This window comes from Ornithorhynchus anatinus, chromosome 13, assembly GCF_004115215.2.
Source record: "Ornithorhynchus anatinus isolate Pmale09 chromosome 13, mOrnAna1.pri.v4, whole genome shotgun sequence".
Lineage (NCBI taxonomy): Eukaryota > Metazoa > Chordata > Mammalia > Monotremata > Ornithorhynchidae > Ornithorhynchus > Ornithorhynchus anatinus.
The window spans coordinates 17,071,169-17,097,168 of NC_041740.1; the positions used below are offsets into that span (position 1 = coordinate 17,071,169).

At 42.5% G+C, this 26,000-nt stretch overlaps 2 protein-coding genes and 1 long non-coding RNA gene across 7 annotated transcripts in view; 2 read left to right on the forward strand and 1 right to left on the reverse strand.

Moving 5' to 3' along the window:
- LOC103170322 overlaps nucleotides 1–6,908 on the forward strand; it is a 50,709-nt gene extending 43,801 nt beyond the window's left edge. Inside the window, exons 3-5 of the long non-coding RNA XR_486093.3 lie at nucleotides 2,531–2,697; nucleotides 4,068–4,111; nucleotides 6,716–6,908. This is a non-coding gene — a long non-coding RNA (uncharacterized LOC103170322). The remainder of the gene's footprint in view (nucleotides 1–2,530; nucleotides 2,698–4,067; nucleotides 4,112–6,715) is intronic.
- THNSL1 (threonine synthase like 1) lies at nucleotides 937–11,675 on the reverse strand. 4 transcript variants are annotated; one of them, XM_007667751.4, is made up of 4 exons: nucleotides 11,334–11,675; nucleotides 10,610–10,691; nucleotides 8,014–8,091; nucleotides 937–3,712 (listed from the first exon to the last, which is right to left on the reverse strand). In XM_007667751.4, the coding sequence occupies exon 4, from the start codon at nucleotides 3,663–3,665 to the stop codon at nucleotides 1,431–1,433; it is 2,235 nt and encodes a 744-aa protein (XP_007665941.1). In that variant the 5' UTR covers nucleotides 3,666–3,712; nucleotides 8,014–8,091; nucleotides 10,610–10,691; nucleotides 11,334–11,675; the 3' UTR covers nucleotides 937–1,430. The 4 variants fall into 4 exon arrangements, with proteins under 4 accessions (XP_007665941.1, XP_028933703.1, XP_007665938.1 ...); XM_029077870.2 differs by having other exon boundaries at nucleotides 11,586–11,671; XM_007667748.4 differs by lacking the exon at nucleotides 11,334–11,675 and adding an exon at nucleotides 11,126–11,314.
- Nucleotides 8,380–26,000, forward strand: ENKUR (enkurin, TRPC channel interacting protein). 2 transcript variants are annotated; one of them, XM_007667752.3, is made up of 5 exons: nucleotides 8,380–8,420; nucleotides 13,312–13,457; nucleotides 17,284–17,507; nucleotides 19,731–19,877; nucleotides 25,616–26,000. In XM_007667752.3, the coding sequence occupies exons 1-5, from the start codon at nucleotides 8,395–8,397 to the stop codon at nucleotides 25,787–25,789; spliced, it is 717 nt and encodes a 238-aa protein (XP_007665942.2). In that variant the 5' UTR covers nucleotides 8,380–8,394; the 3' UTR covers nucleotides 25,790–26,000. The 2 variants fall into 2 exon arrangements, with proteins under 2 accessions (XP_007665942.2, XP_001506317.2); XM_001506267.6 differs by lacking the exon at nucleotides 8,380–8,420 and adding an exon at nucleotides 11,666–12,033.

Sequence of the window (26,000 nt, forward strand, 5' to 3'; positions counted from 1 at the left end):
CATTTTTCTGGATGTTATTTTAGTTTCCAGAAACGGGGAATAAAAATAGAAGAAAAAACTAGAGGAACTTGTATATTTGAAAGGGTTAGGTACCAGAATTGAGCTATTAATTTCTGGGACTGTAAATTCTGAATTTTCACATGAGAACTAAGCATTCTGCTTAACTGTAAAAAAAAAAAATCAGCTTCTTTAGAATTAGAATCATTGTGGCCTTGTGGATAGAGCATGGTCCTGAGAGTCAGGAATGACCTGGATTCTAATCTTGGTTCTGTCATTGGCCTGCTGTGTGACCTCGGGCAAGTCGCTTGACTTCTCTGTGCCTCAATTGCCTCATCCGTAAAATGGGGATTAAGACTGTGAGCCCCATATGGGACAGGGACTGTGTCCAACCTGATTTTCTTGTTTCAAACCCGGTGTTCATTACAGTGTCTGGCACAGAACAAGCACTTAAATACCATTAAAAAATGGGCAAGATACCTAATATTGTCCTAATCTGAGCCCCCTGAATTTTTCATTCTCCAAGCTGTTGGAAAGAAAAGCATAAACCCAACCACAACGCTTCCAGCTGAGGCAGAAAAGTGGCTTATAAAGAATCTGGATGACATTTAGGAGAATTTAAGGATTATTCAAAACCCATTCATTAAAAAATGGTCTTATTTTCTTCTCGGGGATTAGCAGATGTTTTCTGAATTCTTAGCTCAGACAATGACTAATAAGAATCTGTGGCAAGACTGACCTTCACACCATATTCCCTTAAAACCAGCTCTAACCAACCACCTGATTATTCAGAGCAGGACGATGGCCAATCCTGAGAAATCAAGCCAACAAGTGCATTTTGTGCTTCACAGGAAGCACTGGACCAAATCCCACTGTCCAAATATGTTGTTCCACCTCAAGTTACACATATTCAGGGATGCAAAAGCAATAGGGTACCACAAGATTTCCAATGGTATTTATTGAGTGCCTGCTGTGTGAAACAGTGTGCTAAGTGCTTGGGAAAATATAACAAAAGCAAAAGATAAAATCCTTTTCTTCCAAGAGTTTACAATCTAAATGGGATGGAGAGAACAAAATGATTTACAAATAGGGCACAGGCGGAAGAATAAGGATACAACAAGAAAGAAGTGCAAATATATCAGGATCAAATAGTGGAATAATTGGCTAGACAAAGAAAAACACACAGAGGTACCTAAGGGTACAGTTAATGTACCAGATCTTGCAAAGCTTGGTAATTCCAATTGACAGCATAGTTCCAGTTACAGCACAGTGAGTTTGATGCTCAAATGAGGTGGGGGGGGGGGGGGTGGAAGAGAAGAACTCAGGGGGGAAACAAGTCAGTAGTGTAAACGTATATACAACCCAAACTTCTAAAATAATTTGCAGAATCAATACAAACACCAAATACCACACTACCTTTACTTGGAAATTTTTCATTTCATGAACTGGTTTTGGATTACGGTTTCAACATGATCCATGATGATATTCACATCAGCTACACAGACCTGATATATCTGCTTCCCTTTCTGTTTCATCTTCCCTAATAGGGCCCCATGAGGTGGAGGTAGAGCTCTGTAAGAACTGAGAAGGTGAAGCTGACTGGATGAGCTCTGGTCTATTTCTTTAATCTTTAAAGCCTGCAAGATAGCAGGTGCAAACTTTGAGTAATGAGCTGTAGATGCTAGGATCACTGGGCAAATTTTGTCTTGCAGTCGATCTGCAACTACTTTAGCAACAGCAGTGTGGGGATCCAAAATATATCCTGAGGAGTGGTATGTAGCATTGATAGCTGCAAGACAGTCCTCCTCAGAGCACCAGCCAGCGAGGATATCCTGCTGGAGCTTCTCAACTAGATCCTTTCCCATTTCAAAGTGCTGCTGGTTTTCTAGCTGACTGAATAACTTTGTCATCAGGTGTCCATCTTTATTAGCTACCTGGTGTAAGTGTCGTTCCAGGTTTGAAGGCTTTAGAATATCTATTGATGGAGAAAGGGATGGAAGCAGGTTTCTTCCCCTTAGGTCATAATGTCCAGTTCTTATAAAATCAGTTAAAACATGGTTTTGATTAGAAGCACAAATGAATTTTCGAATCGGGATACCCATCATCTTGGCATAGATTGCCGCTAGAATATTGCCAAAGTTTCCTGTGGGGATACAGACATCTACAGGGCTTCCAAAGGGCATAAATCTTTGACTAACAAGATCAAGATAAGCAGAGGCATGATAAATTATCTGGGGAAGCAGCCGGCCCCAATTTATAGAATTAGCTGAACTTAAGGCTGTTCCATATTCCACAGTGAGAAAGCCAGTAAAATCAGAATCATTAAAAATTCTTTTTACAGCTGCCTGGCAAAAATCAAAGTCTGACCTGACACCCAGGGCCCTGCCGTTTCCTCCCTGGCTGCCAATGATTTGTTTTTTCTGGATGTTACTTACTCCTTTCTCTGGAAACAAAGTGACCACAGCTACTCTTTGCTTGTCGTTGCTATTGAGACGACTAAAACCATCTAACACTGCACTCCCCGTGTCTCCAGAAGTAGCTACGAGGATCAGATAATTGCAACTTCGGGGAATACAGTATGCAAACAACTGAGGCATCAGCTGTAAAGACAAATCCTTAAACGATCCTGTGGGCCCATGAAACAACTCCTGGATGAACTGGTTGCCCGAAAGGTGCCGGACGGGGGCAATTTTCGAGCAGGTAAAGTTCTCTCCATAAGCGGTTTCGATCATTTCTCCCAACTTGAAAGCAGGTATGTCAGCAGGATGGATGCACCTTTCCATGATTACCTGGGCTCTTTCTATATAAGTTGCGCCGACTAAGCTTTCCCACTCTCCCCTGCTAAACTTCGGAAGCCCGTTCTCGGGAACAAAGAGCCCCCCATCAGAAGCTAATCCTTCAAGAATAGCTTCACTAAAATATTTCGGGGACCCTGTCTGTTTGCCACCTCCTGGCCAAATGTCCCTCGTTGAGATGAATGTTTCCGAATGTATATCTAAATACCTCTTAACTGCCAAAAGCACTTTGTTGGCCACTGCCTCTGGGGGGGCCCCAGCTTCACAAAACACTCGGGTATCATACCACTTTTTGTAGAATGTTTTACGAAACTCAAGTATGTCTCTCATGGGTGTCCCCAAATTCTGACCCACAATTCGATCAACCTTCATCAAGCTCAGGCGATCAATTATATCGGTGGCAGGCACATCCAGGTAGACCACAATTCCATTTCTCTTCAAGTGCTGCATGCTAGCTGCATGCAATGGATTGGACCCAGAAAGGGAAATCACACTTCCAGATGCAGAAAACTTTAACAGGGCCTTTCCTTCCTCTTCTAAAAATTGCTCATTACCAACATCCTGCAATTTTTCAGACACACTCATATTCCAGGTTTTTTCAAGGACATCATCATCCACATCTATGACACAACAACCTAGTTTCTGACCTACTATTCTGCCCACTGTTGTTTTTCCAGCACCAGGCGGTCCCATCAGGATAATGTTTTTGTCTGCAACAAGAGAGTGGGTCCAGAGCCATGACTTCCTTAGTTCTGCAACTGAAAAGGTTCTTCGAAGAAGCAACTTGAGATGTTTTTCCATTTTAAAACGCTTAGCCGAAATGAAAGTCTGGGTTATTAGTTTCAGATGCTGACATCGATTAACGTGAAGCATTCTCTTTTCCCTTTTCTGCCCAAGCTGAACTCAAAACAGCTATTTTCCTTTCAAAACAAACAAAAAAGAGGTTGGTTAGTTACTTATAAGAATATGCTCTTCAAATCTTGAAGGAGACTGGCAAACAAAAGATGATGTGTATGCAGGACTAACAAATTGTTTCTGTATTTTGCAAGATGCAAGGAAAAAGGATTTGTAAGCAGTGGTCCTGCAGTGGAGTCCTGGAAAACATTATTCTTTTAATGACAGGTCTTTCCACATTAGTTAAAAGCCATGGCTTTTTATAAAGAGTGCCAGAAACTGAATCTTTATCTCTGAAGATATCATAACTGGTAAGGCACCTATTTTTTGACCTTTAATTATTCTAGTGTAGAAATAGAACCTTTATTTTTCCCAATACAGGCTGCTGCTGCTGATTATTTTTCTTGAAGAAAGGCACATGCAAGGTAAAGTACTACCCACAATACTCCCATTTCCCCACAGTTCACACAAGCACAAATGTATCCCTTTGGATACCACGTACCTTTTCCCCCCATTAAACAAAAGATCAGATTTCTCACAGGCGTTAAGGTACTTTAATTTTAGGATAAGAATTCATTTTTTAAAAATTAATCAGCAAAATGATGTATCCAGAATCTGGGTATGTACAAATTTCAGATCAGTGAAACCTGACCTTTCACCTGACCTTTCAGAACATTAATCTTGGCAACCTTGACAAAAACTTACTTCAAAATGGAAGCTAGGCTAGGTACTCTAGTCATTATCATTATTTTAAGCACTTACTATGCATCAAGCACTGTCCTAGGTGCTGGGGAAGATGCCAGTTAATCAGGTCAGACCTTGTCCCTGTCCCAGATGGGGCTGGCAGTTTAAGAGGTTCATCTAAAGACCTGGGAAAAGTCATCAAGGTAGAGCCCCACTACAGCAAGTGGCCTGTGGGAGAGTTTGTCACTGGGTCATTCCCACCAATGTACTCATTTTATAACCATTTCAATTCATTGGTGTCCCTTTGCATCTTATGTACAATTTTGCATTTGTAGACTGCAAACTCCCTGTGGGAAGGGAACATGTTTACCTCCTCTGTTATACTGTACTCTCCCAACTGATTAATTCAGTGCTCTGCACACACTAAACATCAAATATCACTGACTGATTGACTGGTTTCCTGACCATATTCTGACCAACCAGACTACATTTACTAGATATACTTGAAACTGAAACACAAAAGTATCTAAAGTATTGTAAACCAGCTTTAATTCAACTTAGAGAAATTTTTTTTTGCTTGTATAGCAACATGCTTAGTTTCCACTAAATTGAATACATAAGAGTGTGTAGGATCTGCTTCTAAGGGAATACTACTACTAATAATTACGCTATTTGTTAAGTGCTTATTATTGTGCTAGGTACTGTACTAAGCACTGTAAAAAGTCCTGGATAAAATGTTAATTTCACAGTCTGAAACAACGTTACTCTTGCATCCTGGAAGCCAAAAAGAATAAAACTAAAATGTAAGATTCACAGCATGTGCTATAAAATTCTTAAGATACTAAAATTCCACTAGTATATTATTTTATTTATATTTTTTCCAGTTGCATAGTAAACCAATGGAAAAGAATTAGATGTATTTTTCCCCTCCCAACACAGGATTTACAATCTAAAAAGTAGGGAAAGCATGTACTTTACCCCCATTTTTAGAGATGATGAAATTGAGGTGCACGGTCACAAAGCAAGCTGGTAGCAGAAATGGACCTAGAACCCAGGTCGCTCGACTCCCAGCCCCATGCTCTTTCTACTAGACCATACAGGCAAAACTGCAACCAAATAACCAGTCTGACAATAAGAAAACCAAATCTTTAAACTCTGAATTTGGCCCTATCAAAGATTAAACACAGCCGATGAAGGCTAGCATTTCAGCACCCACTGGCAAACCAGGTGGGTGGGAGTGAAGGGAAGGAGAGCTGAATGGGCAGAACTACTAAAGGATCCAGCACCTCTGCTCCTTGAGTCACCCCTTCCCCTGAAGGAACCCAGGTGTCACTGGCTCTGGGGTCCAACACCATTCTAGGCTCAGTCCCAGAAAAGGGCATTAAAAAGAGGAATATTGGTCCTGGGCCATGAATGTCAGCTTGGCCAGGGGTTATGGTCAGAGCGCAATGAGAGTGCTGATTAGGTGTGAACTCTCTCTCTCTGAACAGGGTTTTAGGAGCAGACTGTGGAAGGGTCAATACTCTGAGTGACTTTCCACATAAACTTAGTAGGCCCAGGAGAGCACCCACTTTCCCACCTTAATGCCAGCTCAGCAGACTGAAGGACTTCCCCCTTCAGCAAAATGGCTTCATAAAGCTTATAAAACTGTTTCAGAGTTGGACGAGCAAAACATAGTGAAGTTTACTATTAAACGTAGTAGATAAGAGCTAGTTTTTAAAACTCTAGTTCAATAGTGTCACCACAGAACAGCATTCTAAGAACTCTGAACACTGTCACGTAAAATCAATGCTACCACTGTTTTAAGGCCAAAGATCAAAAGGGCATTTTGTAAATTTGAAGGCCCACAAACCATTTTTTTCTTTTATTGCATTAGCTTCAGGATGGTTTTTCTGTGAAAGCACAACATGGATTTAGCTCACTCTGATTAACCCCAAAGAAAAATGAACAATCCAAAAGCATTCTTTTTAATGAAGTTTAACTATAACTTCAGGATTCGCTTTGTATTTAAAGAGAGAAATGTAAAAGGGAAGTAAGTTCGACCAGTTTGGCCCCAATAGTTTGATAAGTGTATCTCAATCAGGGCCTGTCATCTATTAAGCTGTCTTTTGATGTTTTTTTACTTTTCTCTAAGGACGTGGTTATAAGCAGACCACATCTCTTCAGCTAAACTGTAACAAATTTAGTACAAAAATAAATTTCCTTCATAGGAGAAAGGAAGCAGATTATTGCAGTTGGAATACAGAAATAGCTAACCTTATTTGGTGCTAGAGTGCCTGAGCTGAAGAGGAAGATTTAGCTTTTGTCATATGCTTCTAAGCACATCCTTCTGTAACTTCCAATAGGGCCACAAACAAGCTCCAAGCAGTGTTCCTGTTAACTGCCTATTTAATTCTTCAAAAAGCTGAAGAACCTCACCAGGCCACTACTCAACCCACTTCTGCTCCCCTTTTGGAGATCTTGAAGATTTCAATTAGACAAATTGACATAAAGTGAGTGAATAACTCAATATAAAATAAATTTCCTTCAAGCTACATATACATAGTGAATCTTTCTCTATGCAAATTGATAACCTGTTTTGTTTTGTTTTTTCCCCTCTAAAGCATACTGGGACAGAGCAAGGGCATGTTTGCGGGCCTGGTTCTGTTCAGGATATTCTACGTAACCACGCTGGAGGGGGAAACAAGGGACTTGTGCACAAGCATTAGTATTTGATTCTGCCACTGCGGTTCTTCCAACCCAAACCTACAAGCATCATACAAAATCTTCGTGACAGTCCCTTCAGAGTTGCTACATGTGGATAACTGTGCCCTAGAAGCACAACTCCACACACATATGCAAACTATTGTAAACCGCTCTGCCAAATTGGTCAGGTGCTATGAATTTACATCAAGTCTGAAGAAACACAAAGACTCAGTTTGCACCTGGAAAACCCTACACATGACTGAAGATTTTCATAGGCAACAATGAGCTGAATGTCCTAACATAATTTTGTTATCTAGGCTGTACCCAGGCCAATGATGCAACAGTAGATTAGGAAGCAGAAATTTAAATCAAGGGTAGCACATCCTTTAGTAGACTGCCGGAATGTGGAGGTGGCAAGTTGGCTTCAGACCAAGTTGAAGGCCTTCCTAGCTGTTCTGCTACCCAATTTTCTCTTTGGTTATAATAATAATAATTATGTCATTTGTTAAGCGCTTATTATATGCAAAGCACTGTTCTAAGCACTGGGGAGGATACAAGGTGATCAGGTTGTCCCACGTGGGGCTCACGGTCTTCATCCCCATTTTACAGATGAGGTAACTGAGGCACAGAGAAGTTAAGTGACTTGCCCAAAGTCACACAGCTGGCAAGCAGCTGAACTGGGATTTGAAGCCATGACCTCTGACTCCCAAACCCATGCTCTTTCCACTGAAAAGTTATGGGACCTGGACCCTCCAGAAACCAAACTGGTCTCTCCGAACAGTTCCCTTAGTTCATTCAATAGTATTTATTGAGCGCTTACTATGTGCAGAGCACTGTACTAAGCGCTTGGAATGTACAAATCAGTAGCACTTACAGGCCCTATCCCCATGAAGTGGCAAGACAAAATGGCAAACAAAAAAATCCTGGAACTAAGTGATAACAGAGAAGCTAGGCTTACCTCGATACAGCTTTGTTAGGTGCAGAATGTGAAGAGAATAATTGACAGTTGCTTATCCGAAGAACTTCTGTACGGGAACTGAAATTGGCCAAGGGGAAAGGTTTTAGGGAGGCAGTAATGCAAATTCTCAGACTATACTGTATCTCCGTGGAAAACTTGGAGACAACTGCCACAGGCAGGCTAGTGTGGTCTGCTGCAATCAAGCAAGGAGTGGCTTTCATAAGTCAAAGAAGCAAAAGTGAAAATAGTGCCAGGCGATCTAGTAAATGACAACACAAAGGACAGTCTTTATGTGCAAAGTGTGTGGCGGGACTGTGGATTCTGCATTGGTCTTTCAGCAACACAAGCACCCATGGGTTAACCAGCATTAATGGTGTCTTCATGTACAAGAGACATCATAATATACTGTAAGTGTATACATATATATTTATAAAATATTTAATCTTATTTTTTGAGTGTAGAGGATGAAAAGCCTTAATCATCCCCTAAAATAATGAAGTTAAGCACTTACTAGAGAAGCAGTGTGATCTAGTGGATAGAACATGGGCCTGAGAGTCAGAAGGACCTGGGTCTGCGGTGTAACCTTGGGTCAGTTGCTTCACTTCTCTGTGCCTCAGTTACCTTATCTGTAAAATGGGGATTAAGACTGCGAACCTCATGTGCGGCAGGGACTATACCCAACCTCACTACCTTGTATCTACCGCAGCACTTAGAAGAGTGCCCGGCACAGAGTAAATGCATAACAAATACCATACAAAATCATTAAAATTAAAAACTTACTACGTGCAAAGACTGTACTAAGCAGTGGGGTAGATATGGGATAATATGATCAGACACAATCCCCGTCCCACATGGGGCTCACAGTCTAAGGGGGAAGAACAGATATTAAATCTGCATTTTATAGATGAGGAAACAGACACAGAGAAGTCACGTGACTTGCCCAAGGTCAAACAGCAGGCAAGAGTATACTCAACAATATACTTCTTCTAGAATGCACTCCTTTTAATATTTGGAGGAACTCTCACCTTCATTATGTTAGTCAATTATTGGGAAATGGGAAGGTGGAAGAGTGAAATGAAGTAGGGGAAGGGATGCAAGAACCTGCCAACCATCAGCATTAGCTACCGCTTTCTTTTCTTCTTCTACCAGCTAAAAATGCCATTATCCAGTCAGGCACAGGACAAAAACTGTTTTGGGGGTGAAGGACTTGGCATTATATTAGTGCTCTTACAGACCCCGAGTATAGTTATTGCCCAGTAGCCCTAGACTAACTGTAAGCTTGTCGTGGGCAGGGAACGTGTCTACCAACTATTGTATTGTACTCTCCCAAGTGCTTAGTACAACCCGCTTCTCAAAGTAAGTGCTCAATAAATACCACTGATAATCGCACTAAAAATAATGCTGGGGGGCGGAGAGGAGGTGGCATTCAATCAGACTAATGTCATATATCCAAAATTACCTAGGCACTTCCCTTGATAAATGCCCTATCTAGGGTTACCTCTCAAGTCACTTGCAGTCAGAAATGGAGACCAAAGCATATGAATTTCAGAACAGTGTCTACCTACTACACCCTGTTTCCATCAGTTAAGTGTCAGGTCTCTTACTGACTAGGGCCTGAAACACTCCTTGGCATTTACAACAGGGGCTTTGTTCTCAAAGGGATACCAAAGTAAAGGTAATCTTTCCCCACTCCTGAAGGATGAAGCTGAAATTTATCAATGGCAGCCTAAAATAACATGATTAGATCCTAAGAGCCTTGGCTCTAAAATCCTTTGTTAGGATGAACAAAATTAATTCTTCCTCTCACTTCTCTAAGCAAAAGGCTTCTAAGAACTCTCCCACCCACAAAGCCAGGACAAAGACATTAATTATAAAGGTACCGAATTCAACAAGGAGGATGAAACGTGGGCACTCTGGGCTGCTTTAAAAAGGAGGGTGAGAAAACTCAATGAGCACAATTTGCTGCGCAGGGCACCATTTGTCTCCTGGGTTTGTCTAGGACAACTAAAAATAAAAACTAGCTGTAATGTCCCTGTGATGAGGGAGATGGAAGAAAAACTAACACCAAACCCATCAGCCCCTCCTGTTTGAGTGCAGACCCAAGTAGATTGCAAATTGTAAACTGCCTTGCAAATAAGTGTGTATACATAGCTCACCCACATAATTTTACACCTCCCTCAGCAGGATACATGAATGAATAAAATCTAAATTTTCTTCCCCTCCTTGGCAGGTATTATTACAAAATGTGGGCATGACTACTAATTATTATTATTATTCTGTTATTTATACTACACGCCAAGCACTGTTCTAAGCGCTGGGATAGATTCAAGGTAGTCGGGTTATCCCACGTGGGGCTCACGGTGTCAGTCCCCATTTGACAGATGAGGTACCTGTGGTCCAGAGAAGTGAAGCGACTTACCCAAGGTCCCACCCATAGCAGACCAGTGGGAGAGCCGGGATTAGAACCCATGACCTCTCCCCACTTGCCACTAGGCCAGGAAAGTTTGGTTAAAAAAAATCATAATTTCATTTCCAAAACAATTCGAATGGCATAGGGGAGCACGTTTAACACTTGCAAATAACTAACTTCTCTCACCAGTGATGATAGAAATGGAGTTTTGGCTGGCTTCGACTCTTCCAAAATGAGTTAAAGTGCCTCTATAAACTCAACCTTAGACCTGGAAGTTATTTTAAATGAACAGTAGGGAAAGAAGAGCTAGAAGGGAAGACTTAATCGTGCATGTGCTAGATGTAAGTTCACCACCCCCAAAACCCTTAGGACTTTTTTTTCCGCAGCCCTTTGGGGGTGCAGAGGAAAGGGGAAGCGGGAGCGCTTCGGGACACCAAGCTGCGGGAAGGAAAGGGAAAGGATTTAGGGAGGGGATGGATGCGAGGTAGACAGGGGTTTATTGGGGAGAAAAGGGGGAGGGTCGGGGCGAGAGTATTTCTAGAAAAAAGAGGGAGTGGAAGGGAAGGTCTTGTTGCCATGGAAGGTGTTCGAGGTCGAGGGCGGGAGGGAACAGGCCCTGACAGTGGAAGGAGGCCGCGACAGGTTGGGGGGAGCCTAGCAGGATCCTTTGGGGGCTTCCTCCTTCCTCCTCAAATGACTCACCAAGAAAGTCACTCTGAGAAGATGGGGGAAAGAAAGGGAGGGAATAGGAGGGCACCGACGACCCACCCCACGGCCGCCTCCGCCGCCGCCGGGGACTCGCCAGGCGAGCGCCGGGGCCGCGCCCTCGTGCCCGGCGGGCAACACCGCGCCTGCGCACTCGCCCGACCGCGTTCCCGCTCGGCCTGAGGACCCGAAGGGCCGCCTCTACCTCGCCCCTCCTCTGTGCGCCTGCGCAACCTCAGTGACCCCTTCCGAAAGCTGCCGAACGGCATCCGAGCCCCTGCGCTCGGCCTTTCGGCCCTATAACGTCTCCGCTGCTCTGCGCCTGCGCACTCGGCCGAAACCGCTCTTTTCCATTTCGACCCCCCGACGCGGTGGCCGCTCCTTATTCGTGGCCATTGCGTCTCTCGCTTGAGGCGCCGCGGCTTATTCCCTTTTATTTAGCATTCTTTTTCCCCACCCCAGGTTCTGCGGGGTTCGGATCCGATTTCCCGCGGGCCCCTGGCCCTCGGTGAGGCCCGGAAACCGCCCCCTCCGCGGTCGAGGAAGGAGGGGACCTACGCTGTTCCCCTTCCGCTCCCCCTCCCTACGCCGCCTTCCCTAGCAACGGTTGCCCCGGCAACCGGCGGGCAACACTCGCGCGGAGGGCGGTGGGAGCTCGACACAAAGGATGCTGAGGAGAAGAGACCAGGCCTGAGGAGGCCGAAAGGAAGAGAGAGGAGGGGTTGGAGGGTGGGAAGGGGCTGCCACAGCCCAGGAGCTGGTGGGAGGTAGAAGGGAAATAGGGGAGAAAGGGGGGGACGAGATTTGGAGGGGAGGCCTCTGGGGACAATGGCTTCGCTGGCCCCTCCTGAGAGCATTTATAACCTCTTACCCACTGAGCCAAAGAAAGTCAGCAACCCTCCGAGGTGCGTGGGTAAGCCTAGACCCCCTTCTAACTGCGAATTGTCATAATAATGTTGGTATTCGTTAAGCGCTTCCTATGTGCCCGGCACTGTTCTAAGCGCTGGGTGGATACAAGGTCATCAGGTTGGCCCACGTGGGGCTCACAGTCTTCATCCCCATTTTACAGATGAGGGAACTGAGAAGTTAAGTTTTTGGTTTTGTCTTTTTTTGGTATTTGTTAAGCGCTTACTATGTGCCAAGCACTGTTCTAAGCGCTTGGTGGATACAGTGTCATCAGGTTGGCCCATTTGGGCTCAGTGTTCATCCCCATTTTACAGATGAGGGAACTGAGAAGTTAAGTTGGGTTTTTTTTGTATTTGTTAAGGCACTTACTATGTGCCAAGCACTGTTCTAAGCGCTGGGTGGGTACAAGGTCATCAGGTTGGCCCACGTGGGACTCACAGCCTTCCTCCCCATTTTACAGATGAGGTAACTGAGGCACAGAGAGGTTAAGTGACTTGCCCAATGTCACACAGCTGACCAGTGGTGGAGGTGGGATTAGAACCCACGACCTCTGACTCCCAAACCTGGGCTCTTTCCACTAAACCACACTGCTTCTCAGCATTAAATAACCTCAACCCACTGTCCCACATTATTCACTTTTCTTGCCTCTTCACCTGTTCTTCCTCCTACTTAGACCAAACTCGTTGTGAGCCAGAGACTGTGTCCAACCTGATTGTCCTTTATCTACCCCAGCGCTCAGTAGTATGTTTAGCACAGAGTAGGCGCTTAAATAATGAGCCATTTCTTAAGTTATTTTAAGAAAAACAAGATCAATAAAACTGTGATTCCACAGTGACTTTGCCTCCAAGGGAAGGTGAGAATTGTCTATGTGATTCATTCATTGGGATTTTTATTCATTCAGTCATATTTATCGAGCACTTACTGTGTGCAGAGCACTGTAATAAGCGCTGGGAAAATACAATTCAACAACAGAGAGAGAGAGAATCCCTGTCCACAATGGGCTCACAGTCTAGAAGGGATATTTGCCCGATTCTGTGAGTGGATGAGCTTGAGGCATTAAGTAAGAGGGACACTTAACTGAAGCAAGAGGTTAATTTGAACCTATGTATTACTAATTTTACAAATTAATAGCTTTCATCTTGATCAAAGGTATGCTAAATTTCTCCCCCACCCCTTTCCAAGTACATCACATAGCTTTGTAAATCCATAAAGTGTGTTAAAACTTGCATTGTTCCAAATTCTTCTCATGCCGAGTGTTTTTTCTGCTTTTATTCAAGATATGTATCAACTTTTAGATCATTTGTGAGACATGAGTTACAGAAAAATAAAGCTGCATGTAAAACCCTGGGACCAGCAAAAGTGGAAGTTCCTTCCCCACAGGAGTTTCTGCAGAAGCATTCAAAGGAAGTAAAGCTGCCACCCAGTAAGTTTTGTCAATTTTCTTTTAAAATATTTAAGATGCAAACAGATGTTTAAAGAATATTTTCAGGAACTGCTTATCAGTTCAGATGTTGATCAGTTGGGGGAGGAAAAATGAATCATACAACCCTGAAAGTTGGGATTCTGGTGTCCTTTTACTTTTAATTATCAAAAAGATTAGGTAATGATGCCAAATGTTACATTACACTATCTAGCCAGATATAGCTGCCTGCAAGAAATTGTGATTATTGAGAGTGACTTCATTTATCTTGGAAATCTTTTTTTTTTCCTCTAGCCATTATTATTTTTAAAATAATAGTAATCCGTGGTTACTAACACTATTAGTGCCCCAAATGAATTAATAATTGTGTTGCTTAAAATGTGGCTTCTATCTGACTTCACTGCTTTGCTTTGAAGTTCATTCATATATGTGATGATCTGAGGTGGCTTGGGGCAGACTTAAGAATGTAGGCCACAAGGGGAAACACATTTGCATGGCCTGTCAATCACTTCTGATGGGGTTGGCTCACCTGATGATGACATCAACTGGAGTCTAGCCAGTTCCAGAGAAGGATTGGGACAAAAGGGAAGTCAGAAGAAAGGATCAAATAAGGTGGCAAAGAGAACAGATGCTCTCTCTTGCCTGCCTGCTCAAAATTGAAGAAAAATACTGTGGCTTTGGGGCTATAGAAGCAATACAAAGGGCCTTCCACAGGAAAGAAAAGATAAGGCCAGAGTAAATGCGGTGAAGGACCAGTAGGAGACAAGTATCTTTGATACTTCTGTATTGTGAATATATCTTTTTCTAAAAAGAGGGGTGTCTGAGTAGTCTGTCTTTGGGAGAACACACTAATATTGCTTTAGAGAAGGAATTGGCTTTCTTTCCCAACCAGCTGCTGAGCTCACAGGGTACCTGTTAGCCATAAAATTTCCCCAAAACTTCCCAGGCTTCTTGGGGGTTCAGTTCCATCCAGGCATGGGATGATGACAGAAAATTACCTGGGCATCATCAGGGTGTGCCAGCTGGAGGTGTTTTGATAGCAGAGAGTGCAGGTGAAGCAATCCAAGAGATCTTCTGTTCTCCCAGCCAGCCCTGATTGGCAAAAGTTGCCTCTGCAGATGGTTCCAGTTGGGCACAAAGCAGATAATTCAGCCCTGAGGGTTAGAGACTGAAACCCTTCTCCAGCTGTACCCTGATCCATCCTGTGTGGCAGTAGGGGCTGAAGCAGCTTTGCCTCAGACTGGCTCAGGCAGTGACTCCCAGAACCGACAACATGAGCCCTGGATTCAGATCTTCCCCTCTGGAATGTAAATTCTTTGTGGGCGAGGAACATGTCTTCCAACTATGTTATATTGTACTCTCTCGAGCTTATTAGAACAGTGTTTTGCCCAGAGTAAGTACTCAATAAGTATGATTGAATCTCTTTAAAAAGCCCTTCTAGCCCCCTTAGCCTTCCTTTAGCCAGGTGTTTGTTCTCCAGCAGGGACCGTTGATACTCATTGAGCACTAGCTGAGTAGGTTTCACTCCTCTTCTTATAGCTGTCTTTAGGTTCTGATGGTGAGATGATGAGCTCCTGCAAGCAGCTGGGCACAGCAGTAGACCACTGCCCCCACCCAGAGTGGGGACCCCCACAGGTGATGCATGCCAGTGAGGGGTACTGCTGTTCCCCAAGACTTTCTTGCAAGTTAACCTTCTCACCATGCCTCACTTTCATCTCTCCAGACAATAACCTCTTTTTCATGCCCTTCTCACATCCCAGAACTCCTCCCCCTTCCTTTCCTCAGACCTCATCTTTAAAGCCCTTCTGAAAGTGCATCTCTTCCTGGAGGCCTTCTCAGACCAATTTCTAACCTCCCCACAACTGCCACTTCAGCACTTTGGAATCACCTAAGTTTGAAAAAGAATGGTATTTGTTAAGACCTTACTATGTGCCACTGTTCTAGGCGTTGGGGCAGATACAAGGTCATCAGTTTGGGCACAGTCCATGTCCCACATGGGCCTCACAGTCGTCATCCCCATTTTACGGTTGAGATAACTGAGGCCCAGAGAAATGAAGTGAGGTGCCCAAGGTCACACAGCAGACAAATGGCAGAGGTGGTCAGGTCCTTCTGATTCCCAGGCTCATGTTGCTTCTCTAAGCCATGATGCTTTTGGGTACTCCCCACCTCCTTTCCTCTCTGACCCCCTCACCTGTGTAGCACTTAATGTCAATGTCTGTATAGTCTATTCCTTCTGTCTATAGTTTATTTTAGTGTATGTTTCTATTCTAGATTAATTAATGATGGCATTTGTTAAACACTATGTGCAAAGCACTGTTGTAAGCGCTGGGGAGGATACAAGGTGATCACCTTGTCCCACATGGGGCTCACAGTCTTAATCCCCATTTTACAGATGGGGTAACTGAGGCACAGAGAAGTTAAGTGACTTGCCCAAATTCACACAGCTGACAAGTGGCTGAGCTGGGATTTGAACCTGTGATCTCTGATTCCCAATCCCGTGCTCTTTCCACTGAGCCGCGCTGTAGATGTAAGCTCTGTGTTGCTTACTAATTTTGTTGTTGTCTCCCAAGTTTTTAATACAATGCTCTGCACACAACAGGTACCCAGTAAGTATGATTGTCCGATTGGTTAGTTCCCAGCCTGAAGATTTGTAGTCCACATCACTGTTACCGCCCCAGCACTGTCCCTTTTCCTAACAGTCACCTGTGCTTTGTGTTATAGAGCCTGAAAGGCAGAAGGTAACACTTTAATCATGCGGCTCCAGGCCTAGCTTGGTCCTGCTCTCTAAATGAAAATATTTTGGCCTTAAAATTGCCCTGGGAGGAATATGCCTCCCCCTGAAGGCATAGCTGTTAGAATAATTTAGCTCCAGGAGAACTACACAGACCTGGAGCATGTCAAATGGGTTGGGTCCACCCCCTCCAATCAATCAGTGGTCTTTATTGAGTACTTACTGTGTGTAGAGCACTGCACTGAGTGCTGCCCCAGATGTAGAACCATGAGTAGGTCGCCAGTCTTCTCAACAGATCGCCCATCTGCGGGAAGGAAAATCTGGTTATTTAGGAAGACTGGCTCACTTGGAGTTTATGTGCAGATACGGACAAGAAAAAGGTGCTGACCGTGACACACTGCAATTCCAGCAATAAACCTATAATTATAAAGGAGAACATTTTGGATGCACTTTGTATGAAAATGGATGGATTCCAGGGCAGTGGATATGGTATCTTTTGGGAGTTTTTTTAAAAAGTACAGTAGAAGAGCCTTTTTTAAAAAGTTGTTTTTCTTTTCTCAGCAAATTGTCTGTAGCCTTGAAAAGACTAGAGGAACAGATAACTCTAGGTTTTTAGATTTTTTTAAGAAATATCCATGGAAGGGCACAGTCCTTGAAATATCTATTTCACGTCTGATGGAGTGGGTTTGGTGGATCTTCACTTAATCTTTGTTGTATAAGAATGAACTGGCAGAAATACCCATTCTCCACATGCATTTTAGAGTTCTCATCCTTAATATTTATATTAAAGTATTATGTTAAACTTCATCCTAGTATCCAAGAACAGTGCTTTCAATTGGCTGGACCTTGATTCTTCCTTCTGGTAATGGGTATGTTAGGTTAGCTCTATGGAGTGGTGTGGCATGAATATCAAAACTAAAATGAAATAATGATTTGCCTGTTAATTCCAAACAATCCCTCAGAGCTAAATAGGTTAAAAATCATTCTTTTCTACTTGGATACAACTTTAACATATTTGATCATTTAATGGTAAAAATCTGTCAAAAAAAAATTAGGGAATGTAGTGGTAACCATGAAACTTTCTGCTTGATTTAACAGGGAAAAAAATTGAAAATAACAAGCCCAAAAAGCCTCCTGTGGCATCGAAGACAGATCACCCAGTTTTGGGAATCGCGAGTGGAAAGAATTTTATAAACACAAATGCAGCTAATGTCATCATGGGAGTAGCTAAAAAGCCTAAACCCGTTTATGTTGATAGATGTACTGGAGACAAACATAATCTTGAACCTTCAGGACTTGTTCCAAAATACATCAACAAAAAGGTAGGCTTATGATGGTGATGTTAATGACCCGCTTAGGATTCACAAACACTCCAACTGATATTCAAAACTACTGCACATATTAACAGTAGTAATGTGCTCTCACAAGACAATTTATCCAGATGGCCCATTTACCTTCTAGTGCAATTTGAGTCAAACCTAGGTAGAGTATGGTGGAAATTCCATCTTCACAGGAAACTTGTATAAGATGAGCCTCCATTCCTAGGTCTGAAAAGTAACTTCATTTCATCTGATAAATAGCTTGTGCAGTTTTTGTGAACTTCCTCTTAAGGGTCATAGGAAATGATGAATAAAGCCATGGACTTTTGACCCCGAACACCTGTTGTATAAGTCTGAAGTCCGAGGTGCAACTGATCTTCTTTATTCATTCAATCGTATTTTATTGAGCACTTACTGTGTGCAGAGCACTGTACTAAGTGCTTGGGAAGTACAATTCAGCAACAAATAGAGAGAATCCCTACCCACAACAGGGTCACAGTGTAGAAAGTCTAGTCTAGTCTTTACTAACTGACCTCACATTCATTCTTGAAAGGGCCTCAACTGTCCAGTGCTTAGAACAGTGGTAAGCACTTAACAGATGCCATCGTTATTAGTAGACCTCCACAGTAGGTAGATCTACTGATCCTATAGTCCCTGCTGCTGAGCAGGAGGAGAAAGTGTCTGCTCTTTTGTACTGCTTAGTAGAACATCATGTAGTTAAGAAGAGTAGCACAGAAAGCAAATATAGTGTCAATCAGTCACTCATGATTACTGAGCACCTACCGTGTGCTGAGCCCTGTTCAAAGGGCTTGGGAGAATACCATGAAAGTGGGAGACTGGTTCCTGCCCCCAAGGAATTTAGAGTCTGATGGTGGAGATGGAAAGACAAAAATTATATACACTGAGGTAGCTGAGCTTCCCAAACAAGTTAAGGGAATAGTTAGGGCACATTTTGAGCATACACAGTAATTGGGTGAAAGGCCAACGAGGAGCAAATAAATGAGACAAAGAGTGGCCAGAGAGATAGGAGAGTCTCTCAGATAAATACTCTACCCTCAGAGAAGCGTCTCTTATTTAGGTACACCTGCAAAATCGAGGTTTAGTTTTTTCTGAAGAACAAAGGAATGGGGATATTTCATTAATATACCTAGGTCATTTTTTCTTCATTTTTGTTTGCATTTTAATAGTCTGTGAAAAGGGATGATAGAAGGGAGGAATAAAAAAAAATAAATGTGATAGGAAGGAGGGCAGGGAGCCCAAGAGATAGAGGTAATTTGAGGAAGACGTGGAGGAAGGTAGGCTAAAGAGAAAATCTCAGAAGAAAAATAAGTAGGGAAAGACCTAAAGGAAAAATGCAGTAATGGTTGGGAGATAATGTGCTGCTTAGCTGAGCAGCTCTAATGATAAGCAAGAGCTTTGATGGAGAGAAGTGATACTACCCACACAAGAGAGGACCAGCCTCAAAAAACTGAAATAAATAGAGCAGTAGTATATAGGGCAAGCCCCTTGGCCTAGTGGAAAAGAGTCTGGGAATGTGAGAATCTGGGTTTCTAACCCTATTTCCACCTCTTACCTGCTGTGTGCCCTTGGGGGCAAGTCATTTCACTTATCTTAGGTGAAGCAGCATGGCTTAGTGGGAAGAGCCCGGGCTTGGGAGTCAGGGGTCATGGGTTCTGATCCCGGCCCCACCACTCATCAGCTGTGGGACTTTGAGCAAGTCACTTAACTCCTCTGTGCCTCAGTTACCTCATCTGTAAAATGGGGATTAAGACTGTGAGCCCCATGTGAGACAAACTGATTATCTTGTATCTCCCCCAGCGCTTAGAACAGTACTTGGCACGTAGTTAGCACTAACAAATACCATCATTAATATTATTATTATTATCTGTGCCAAGTTCCCTCATCTGCAAAATGGGGATTCAGTACCTATCTTCCCTCATGTAGAATGTGAGCTCCAATTAAGCCCCAATTATCTTGTATCTTTTTCAGCACTTAGTACAATGCTTGGTATTTAGTAAATACTTAACAAATACCACATTTTTTATTAATATTATGCCCTGCCCAGGGTGGTATTGGTAGGCTCAGTCACTCAGTGCTTTGTTTCTCACTCACCAGGGAAAATTTTCTTACTTGGCATCTACAAGTAGCTCTCTTTTCCAGATAGATAAAATACATCTTAATGCTCTGTTTCTTCTAAAGCAATTCATGTTTTATTTTATGTTTTAGGATTATGGTCTCACTCCTGAATACATAATTAAGCGAAACGAAGAAGTAAGGAAAGCCCAGGAAGAGTACGATGCCTATGTCCAGGAGAGTCTCAGAAAGGCAGCCATGAAACGGCTGACTGATGAAGAAAGGGAAACGGTTCTGCAGGTATGTGTGACCCAGATCTTACATAATGAAGATCTCTGGGGACCCTTCTGCCGTGCCCTGTGTTTTAAATGTGTTAACATTTCCTGAGTTGTTGAAATCAAGAAAATCCCCTGCATTGTTGTAGCAGACCTGCCCCTTTTGTGAGGAAGAAAAAAAGCAGCTATGAGGAAACCGTGAATTAGGAGCCAAGTTTTTTCTAAATTTGCGAATGTAGTGCAACCTTCAGGGTTCAGGAAGTGCATCTTGTCCTAAATTCATTAGGATAATGGATCATTTTTAAATAAGAAAGATGAATTTTATACAGTTTGTATGTTTTTTCCAAAAAGTATTGTACTATCACTGGATTAGATAGTTTTCACTAGATGGAGCTCTAGAATAGTTATAACTGTGGTCAAACAAACAGACCTCTAATGTAATTGTAATTTCACACTTTTAGGACCTCATAACGTCTCATCTTCAATCTTCAAATTTTCACATAAATAAGAGCAAGTATCCCATTAGCACTGTAGAAGAAAACATTTTGACTAAGGATATAGTCTAGCCTGTAATACTCTCTAGAATTTCAGTTCGGGGGCAAAAAGGTAGGCAGTTTGGTCCAGTAAAAAGCACATGGGTCAGGAACCAAACAATCTGTATTGAGCACTTACTATATGTAGAGCACCATTCTGAGTACTTGGGAGAGTACAACAGAATTAACAGACACATTCCCTGCCATAATGAGCTTACAAGTCAAGATACCTGGTTCTCATCCCAGCTCTGCCCCTGGCCTGCTGATGACCACTGGACTGCCTTATGACCTTAACTGTCCATGCCTCAGTTTCCTCATGAAAAATGGAGACTCTTCACAGGACAGAATGAGATAAAAAAATCTGGAAAAATATAAGCACCATATCGATTGAAGCTGTTACCATTGTCTTTCACCTGTGCATATGAATTCACTCAGCCCATTTGGGTTCTATGTTATCTGGAAATGCCTAACTGAATGGGCCCACATGGCATCGCTAAGACACTTTAGCTCTATTCTGGGAGGTTAAGTGGTGTGTTCCTAGAATAGCTGGCATTAAAGCACCCGGGATGGCCCTGAATACCCTCAGATATTCCTGTGCAGCTACTGGGATATCTGGGGTCAATGTGGACATTTCCAGGGTACCTGCAGTTTTTTTGAGGGTTATTCACACTGATTCCCAGTCTACTCCAGGGACAATCAAAGGGCCAGGGCTCTGATCCCAAGCCACAACATCATTAAAACCTCAAAGCTCCTTTACTCACCTGCGTAGCATCTGATTCCCAGAGTTACCCCATAGCGATATTGAATTGTTGGATTATTTGCCATGTAGATAATAATGACAATAGTGATATTTAAATTCTTACTCTGTGCCAAGGACTGTGCTAAACAGTGATGTAGGTGCAATACAGTCAGATCAGAAACAGTCTTTGTCCCTCATAGGAGTCACAGTCAAGGGGGAGGGAGAGCAGATATGTAATCCCCATTTTATAGATGAGGAAACTGAGGCACAGAGCAATTAAGTGTGCTCTGGTCACTCAACAGATAAGTGGCAGAGCTGAAATTAGAATCCAGATCTCCTGCCTCTCCCAGTCCTTTGCTTTTTTCACTAGGCCATGCTGCTTCCCTACCTATTTGCCTCCACAGCGGGTGTTTAGCTTTTGATTTGGTGTCTCAATAAGGGAAACACTCTCCCGAAAAGTGAGCCCCACAGCACTTATGTATATATTTGTCATTTTTTTGTTTATATTAATGTCTATCTCCCCTTCTAAACTATAAGCTTGTTATAGGCAAGGATAGTGTCTCTTTTATTGTTATGTTGTACTCTTCCAAAGGCTTAGTACAATGCTCTGCACACAGGAAGTGCTCAATAAATACAATTATTTGGGATTAGATCCCAGGTCCTTCTGACTTCCAGGCCTGTGCTGTATCCACTAGGTCACACTGCTTCTCCTGAGATTTGGGGAACAATGTTTGTTAATGGTATTTGTAAAGTACCTACTATGTGCCAAGCACTGAACTACTAAGCCCTGAGTAGGTATGAACTAATTAGGTCAAATACGGTTCCTGTCCTTGCATGGGGCTTATGGTCTAAGTAGAGGGAGAATGGATATCAAATCCCCATTTTACAAGTGAGGAAACCGAGGCACAGAGAAGTTAAGTGACTTGCCCGAGGTCACACATCAGGCAAAAGGCAGAGGTGGGTTTAGAACCCAGGTCCTCTACTTGCCAGACCCGTGTTCTTTCCACTAGGCTGCTTTTCTGTTCTGGGTTCATCCTCTCCACACCTTCATTATTTTTGTAGACTTCTTCTTTCCAGACTGAAGAGTCCTAAACTTATCATTCTATTTTCAGGACAAAATCCTGCTCCACCTCCTTGATCATTCTGCTTACCCTTCTCAAGGCTTTCTCCAGTCCAGAAAATGCTCTGGCCACTTTATGTGCTCATTCCTTTATTAACTTTACAAGGATTGCAATTCCAGGCAAAATTTCTCCCGATTGGAAAATGACTAAAATAAAAATTGATGTATTAATGAGCCAGATCCATCCTCTTGGACAAGAGTGCCATCAATTTGTCTGCCTGAGTGAGGAGAGAATGCCTTCCAGAAATTCACAAGCACTATGGGCTTCCTGTTTGTGATATATATGTAGAGGAGCAGTGTGGCCCAATGGGTAGAGCACAGGCCTGGGGTCAGAAGGACCTGTGTTCTAATCCTAGCTCCGCAACTTGTCTGCTGGGTGCTCTTGGGCAAGTCACTTCACTTCTCTGTGCCTCAGTTAACTCACCCGTAAAATGGGGATTAAGACTATGAGCCCCATGAGGGACAGGGACTGTGTCCAACCTGATTAGCTTGTATCTATCCCAGGCCTTTGAACAATGCCTGCTGCGTAGGAAGCGCTTAACAAATACTGTTTTAAAAAAACCAAACTGTCACAGCCAAGAGAGAGTGGATGCGGAACTCGTGACTCTGCTCAAGCAGCATCTCCACAGCCTATTTTTAGCAGAGCTGGAGGATAATAATTATGGTATTTGTTAAGCGCTTTACTATGTGCCAAGCACTGGAGTAGATACAAGGTAATCAGGTTGTCCCATGTGGGGCTCACAGACATAATCCCCATTTTACAGATTAGGTAACTGAGACATAGAGGAGTTAAGTGACTTGCCCAAAGTCACACAGCTGATAAGTGGTGGAGCCGAGATTAGAACCGACCACCTCTAACTCCCAAGCCTGTGCTCTTTCCAGTTGTAGTCAGTGGCTGCAGAGGCTCCTGAGGAGAACCCAGGAGACAGATGGAGAGAAGATTTTTTCTCTGTGGTAGGAAAAGCATGTGGCTCCTACTCATCCAGGAGAAGCAGCATGGCTCAGTGGAAAGAGCACAGGCTTGGGACTCTGCGGTCATGGGTTCGAATCTTGGCTCTGCCACTTGTCAGCTATGTGACTGTGGGCAAGTCACTTCACTTCTCTGTGCCTCAGTTCCCTCATCTGTAAAAATGGGGATTAAGACTGTGAGCCTCACGTGGGACAACGTGATTACCCTGTATCTCCCCCAGCGCTTAGAACAGTGCTCTGCACATAGTAAATGCTTAACAAATACCAACATTATTATTATAATTATTATTACTCTCCTAAAATAAAGGGGACAATCAGGTTCAATATTTACCATGTTGATATGAAACCATAATGAGGACTTTTGGGTTTTTTTGCCATTTTTAGCTCTAAAATTATAAAGCCCATCTCAAATCCCAGTGAGAACAGTTAAATACCGATTGTCTCTGGGAACTGTGTTCTGGGACCTGAGGCCTTTTCACCTCTTCCCCCGACTCCCTTCCTCTCTGCTTCTGGGGATGGAAGAGGGGCCAGAATTCAACATCAGGAAATCAAATGCTTGAAAAAAGCTCATCCTCCACCCTCTCATGCAAATAAAGCCAGAATTTGGGGTGGATCCCAGCACCAAATCTTTATTGCAGGGAAAAAAAACCAAGAAAAAAATCTGTGTGCTCTCTGCCCCTTTCCCTGCATCTGTGCGAATGAATTTCTCGCTCTCTTGAGTCTCTGTATGTGTCTCTTCTGCTCTCTCTCTGAGTCTCTTTCTCTTCCTCTCTCTGAGACTCTTTCTGTCTCTCAGTCTCTTTCTGTCTTTTTCTGTGCCTTTCTGTCTCATGAGTCCCTTCCACCCCCACGCATGTCCTATGTCTCTGTCTTTGTGTGTCTTACCTATTGTCTCCTCAGAGTGAGCCTTTGGTAGCTACCACAGCTGCTGCAAACAAATATAACAAATTCCAAAAGATGTGAGGTGTTAGTTGGAAGAAGCGAGGGGCAAGAGAAAGGGAAATGGAATGACTTATTCAATAGTATTTATTGAGCGCTTACTATGTGCAGAGTAGTGTACTAAAGCGCTTGGAATGTACAAATCGGTAACAAATAGAGACAGTCCCTACCCTTTGACGGGCTTACTTAGAAAGAGGAGGGTGGAAAACAGCAAAAAAAAGGTAAGTGAATGGATGAATTGTTTTTCCACTGGAAGCATCAGTTTTAGGGACTTGTTTGAATTTGGTTCTGGAGTGGTACATCCACTGTGAATGTGGAAATAATGCCAGTAGATTTCATTGCACTCACGAGTCACAAATGTATTTCAGATAGGCAGTTAAAAAATACTAATTAGAAAGTCTAGTAAATGTGTGGAGGATTGGGTAGGAAGTTTGCTGTGTTGCATTGCAATTAAGAACACACAGTGACAGGCTTTGAAAACATTTAAAATTGTGGTTGTCATTTTTAACTTTTCGGGTAGTTGTGCAAATCAGTGTTAATTTGTGTGCCCTAATTGAGCTAGTTAGTGTAAAAGATTGTATACCCTCAATTCCGTGTGTAAGTTCTGAAGTCAATTTCAAGCGCTTTTGAAAAGGAGGCCTCTGGGGTATTGCAGTACAAAATCATATGTGTGCAGAAAAACAATTTATGGTTCCTAAGGGCTCCATAGCTTTAAATCTGTTGATTTCCAAGAATACAGAACATCAGCTAGAACATTTCATTAACATCATTTATTACATTTAATATCATTTAAATCATCTATAACGTGCATTAAAGGAGAATCCAAACCCCTCAGAAGAGGGAAGCATCCTACTCTGATGACTAAAAATGCATGTTAAATTGTGTTTTTATAAAATTTTCTCAACGATATGACAGCATGACTCTGGAATTATACTCAAATCTCCTGATTTGGTCAGTACATGGCACTTAGTAAGTGCTTAACAAATACCATTAAAAAGAAATACTAGCAAAAGGAAATTAGAGTGCCAACAAAATCACATATTTTGAATAGACTTCTTTGAAGAAAATTTTAAAAGAAAAAGTTCCAAACATTGAAGAAAAATACTTCTATTTTTCAGGTAATCAGGGCTTGCCTTTTGATAAATTATTTATATATGTATGTATGCATATATACATATACAGTGTATTGTTGGGAGTTCAGCAATCCTTGTTTTACATTCCTTCTCACATTGAATATATGCTTTACTGACTATGATTTTTTTAAAAGGAGAAACATTAAACTCAAAGCAAATAAATACTCCCTGTGGGAGTTGCATACACATCCAAGGTCAGAAGTTGGCCCGTGTACAGTATTTTTGTTGTTGCCAAGGATAGAAGCATTCACTGTAAAAACACATACAAATTTTTTTTTTTAAAAAAAAAGGTTTTCTCACCAGTTTCCTTTGTGTATAACGGTTTTGCAGGGGTTGAAACAGAACTGGGAAGAGGTACACCGGGAGTTCCAAGCCCTGTCGGTAGTTATAGATTCTACACCCAAGAAGATGCGCAAGCAAAAGCTAGAAGCAGAGATGAAACAACTCGAGCATGACATTGGTGTAATTGAGAAGCACAAAGTCATCTATATTGCCAATAATTAATAATGGATCCGTAGAAAATGTTTCTTTTAACCCAGTAGGAAAAATGAGGCAGGAAATGAGAATAAGCTATTTATAGGCAGAGAGTAGTAAATGGGTTATAAAAAGACCAAAGCCGTACTCTTTAAATAATTAAAATATACTTGTAAGTTAGATTCCACACGTAAAAGTTCTGTTTCCAGCTTTTTCATTAAAGGAATATTTTCCAGAATAA

Bases quoted from the DNA above. Each gene is read 5' to 3' on its own strand.
- THNSL1 (XM_007667751.4), bottom strand. From the start codon at position 3,665: ATGCTTCACGTTAATCGATGTCAGCATCTGAAACTAATAACCCAGACT.
- ENKUR (XM_001506267.6), top strand. From the start codon at position 11,957: ATGGCTTCGCTGGCCCCTCCTGAGAGCATTTATAACCTCTTACCCACT. The intron at 12,034-13,311 runs GTGCGTGGGTAA...CTTTTATTCAAG, and splicing joins AAAGTCAGCAACCCTCCGAG to ATATGTATCAACTTTTAGAT. The intron at 19,878-25,615 runs GTATGTGTGACC...ACGGTTTTGCAG, and splicing joins AAAGGGAAACGGTTCTGCAG to GGGTTGAAACAGAACTGGGA.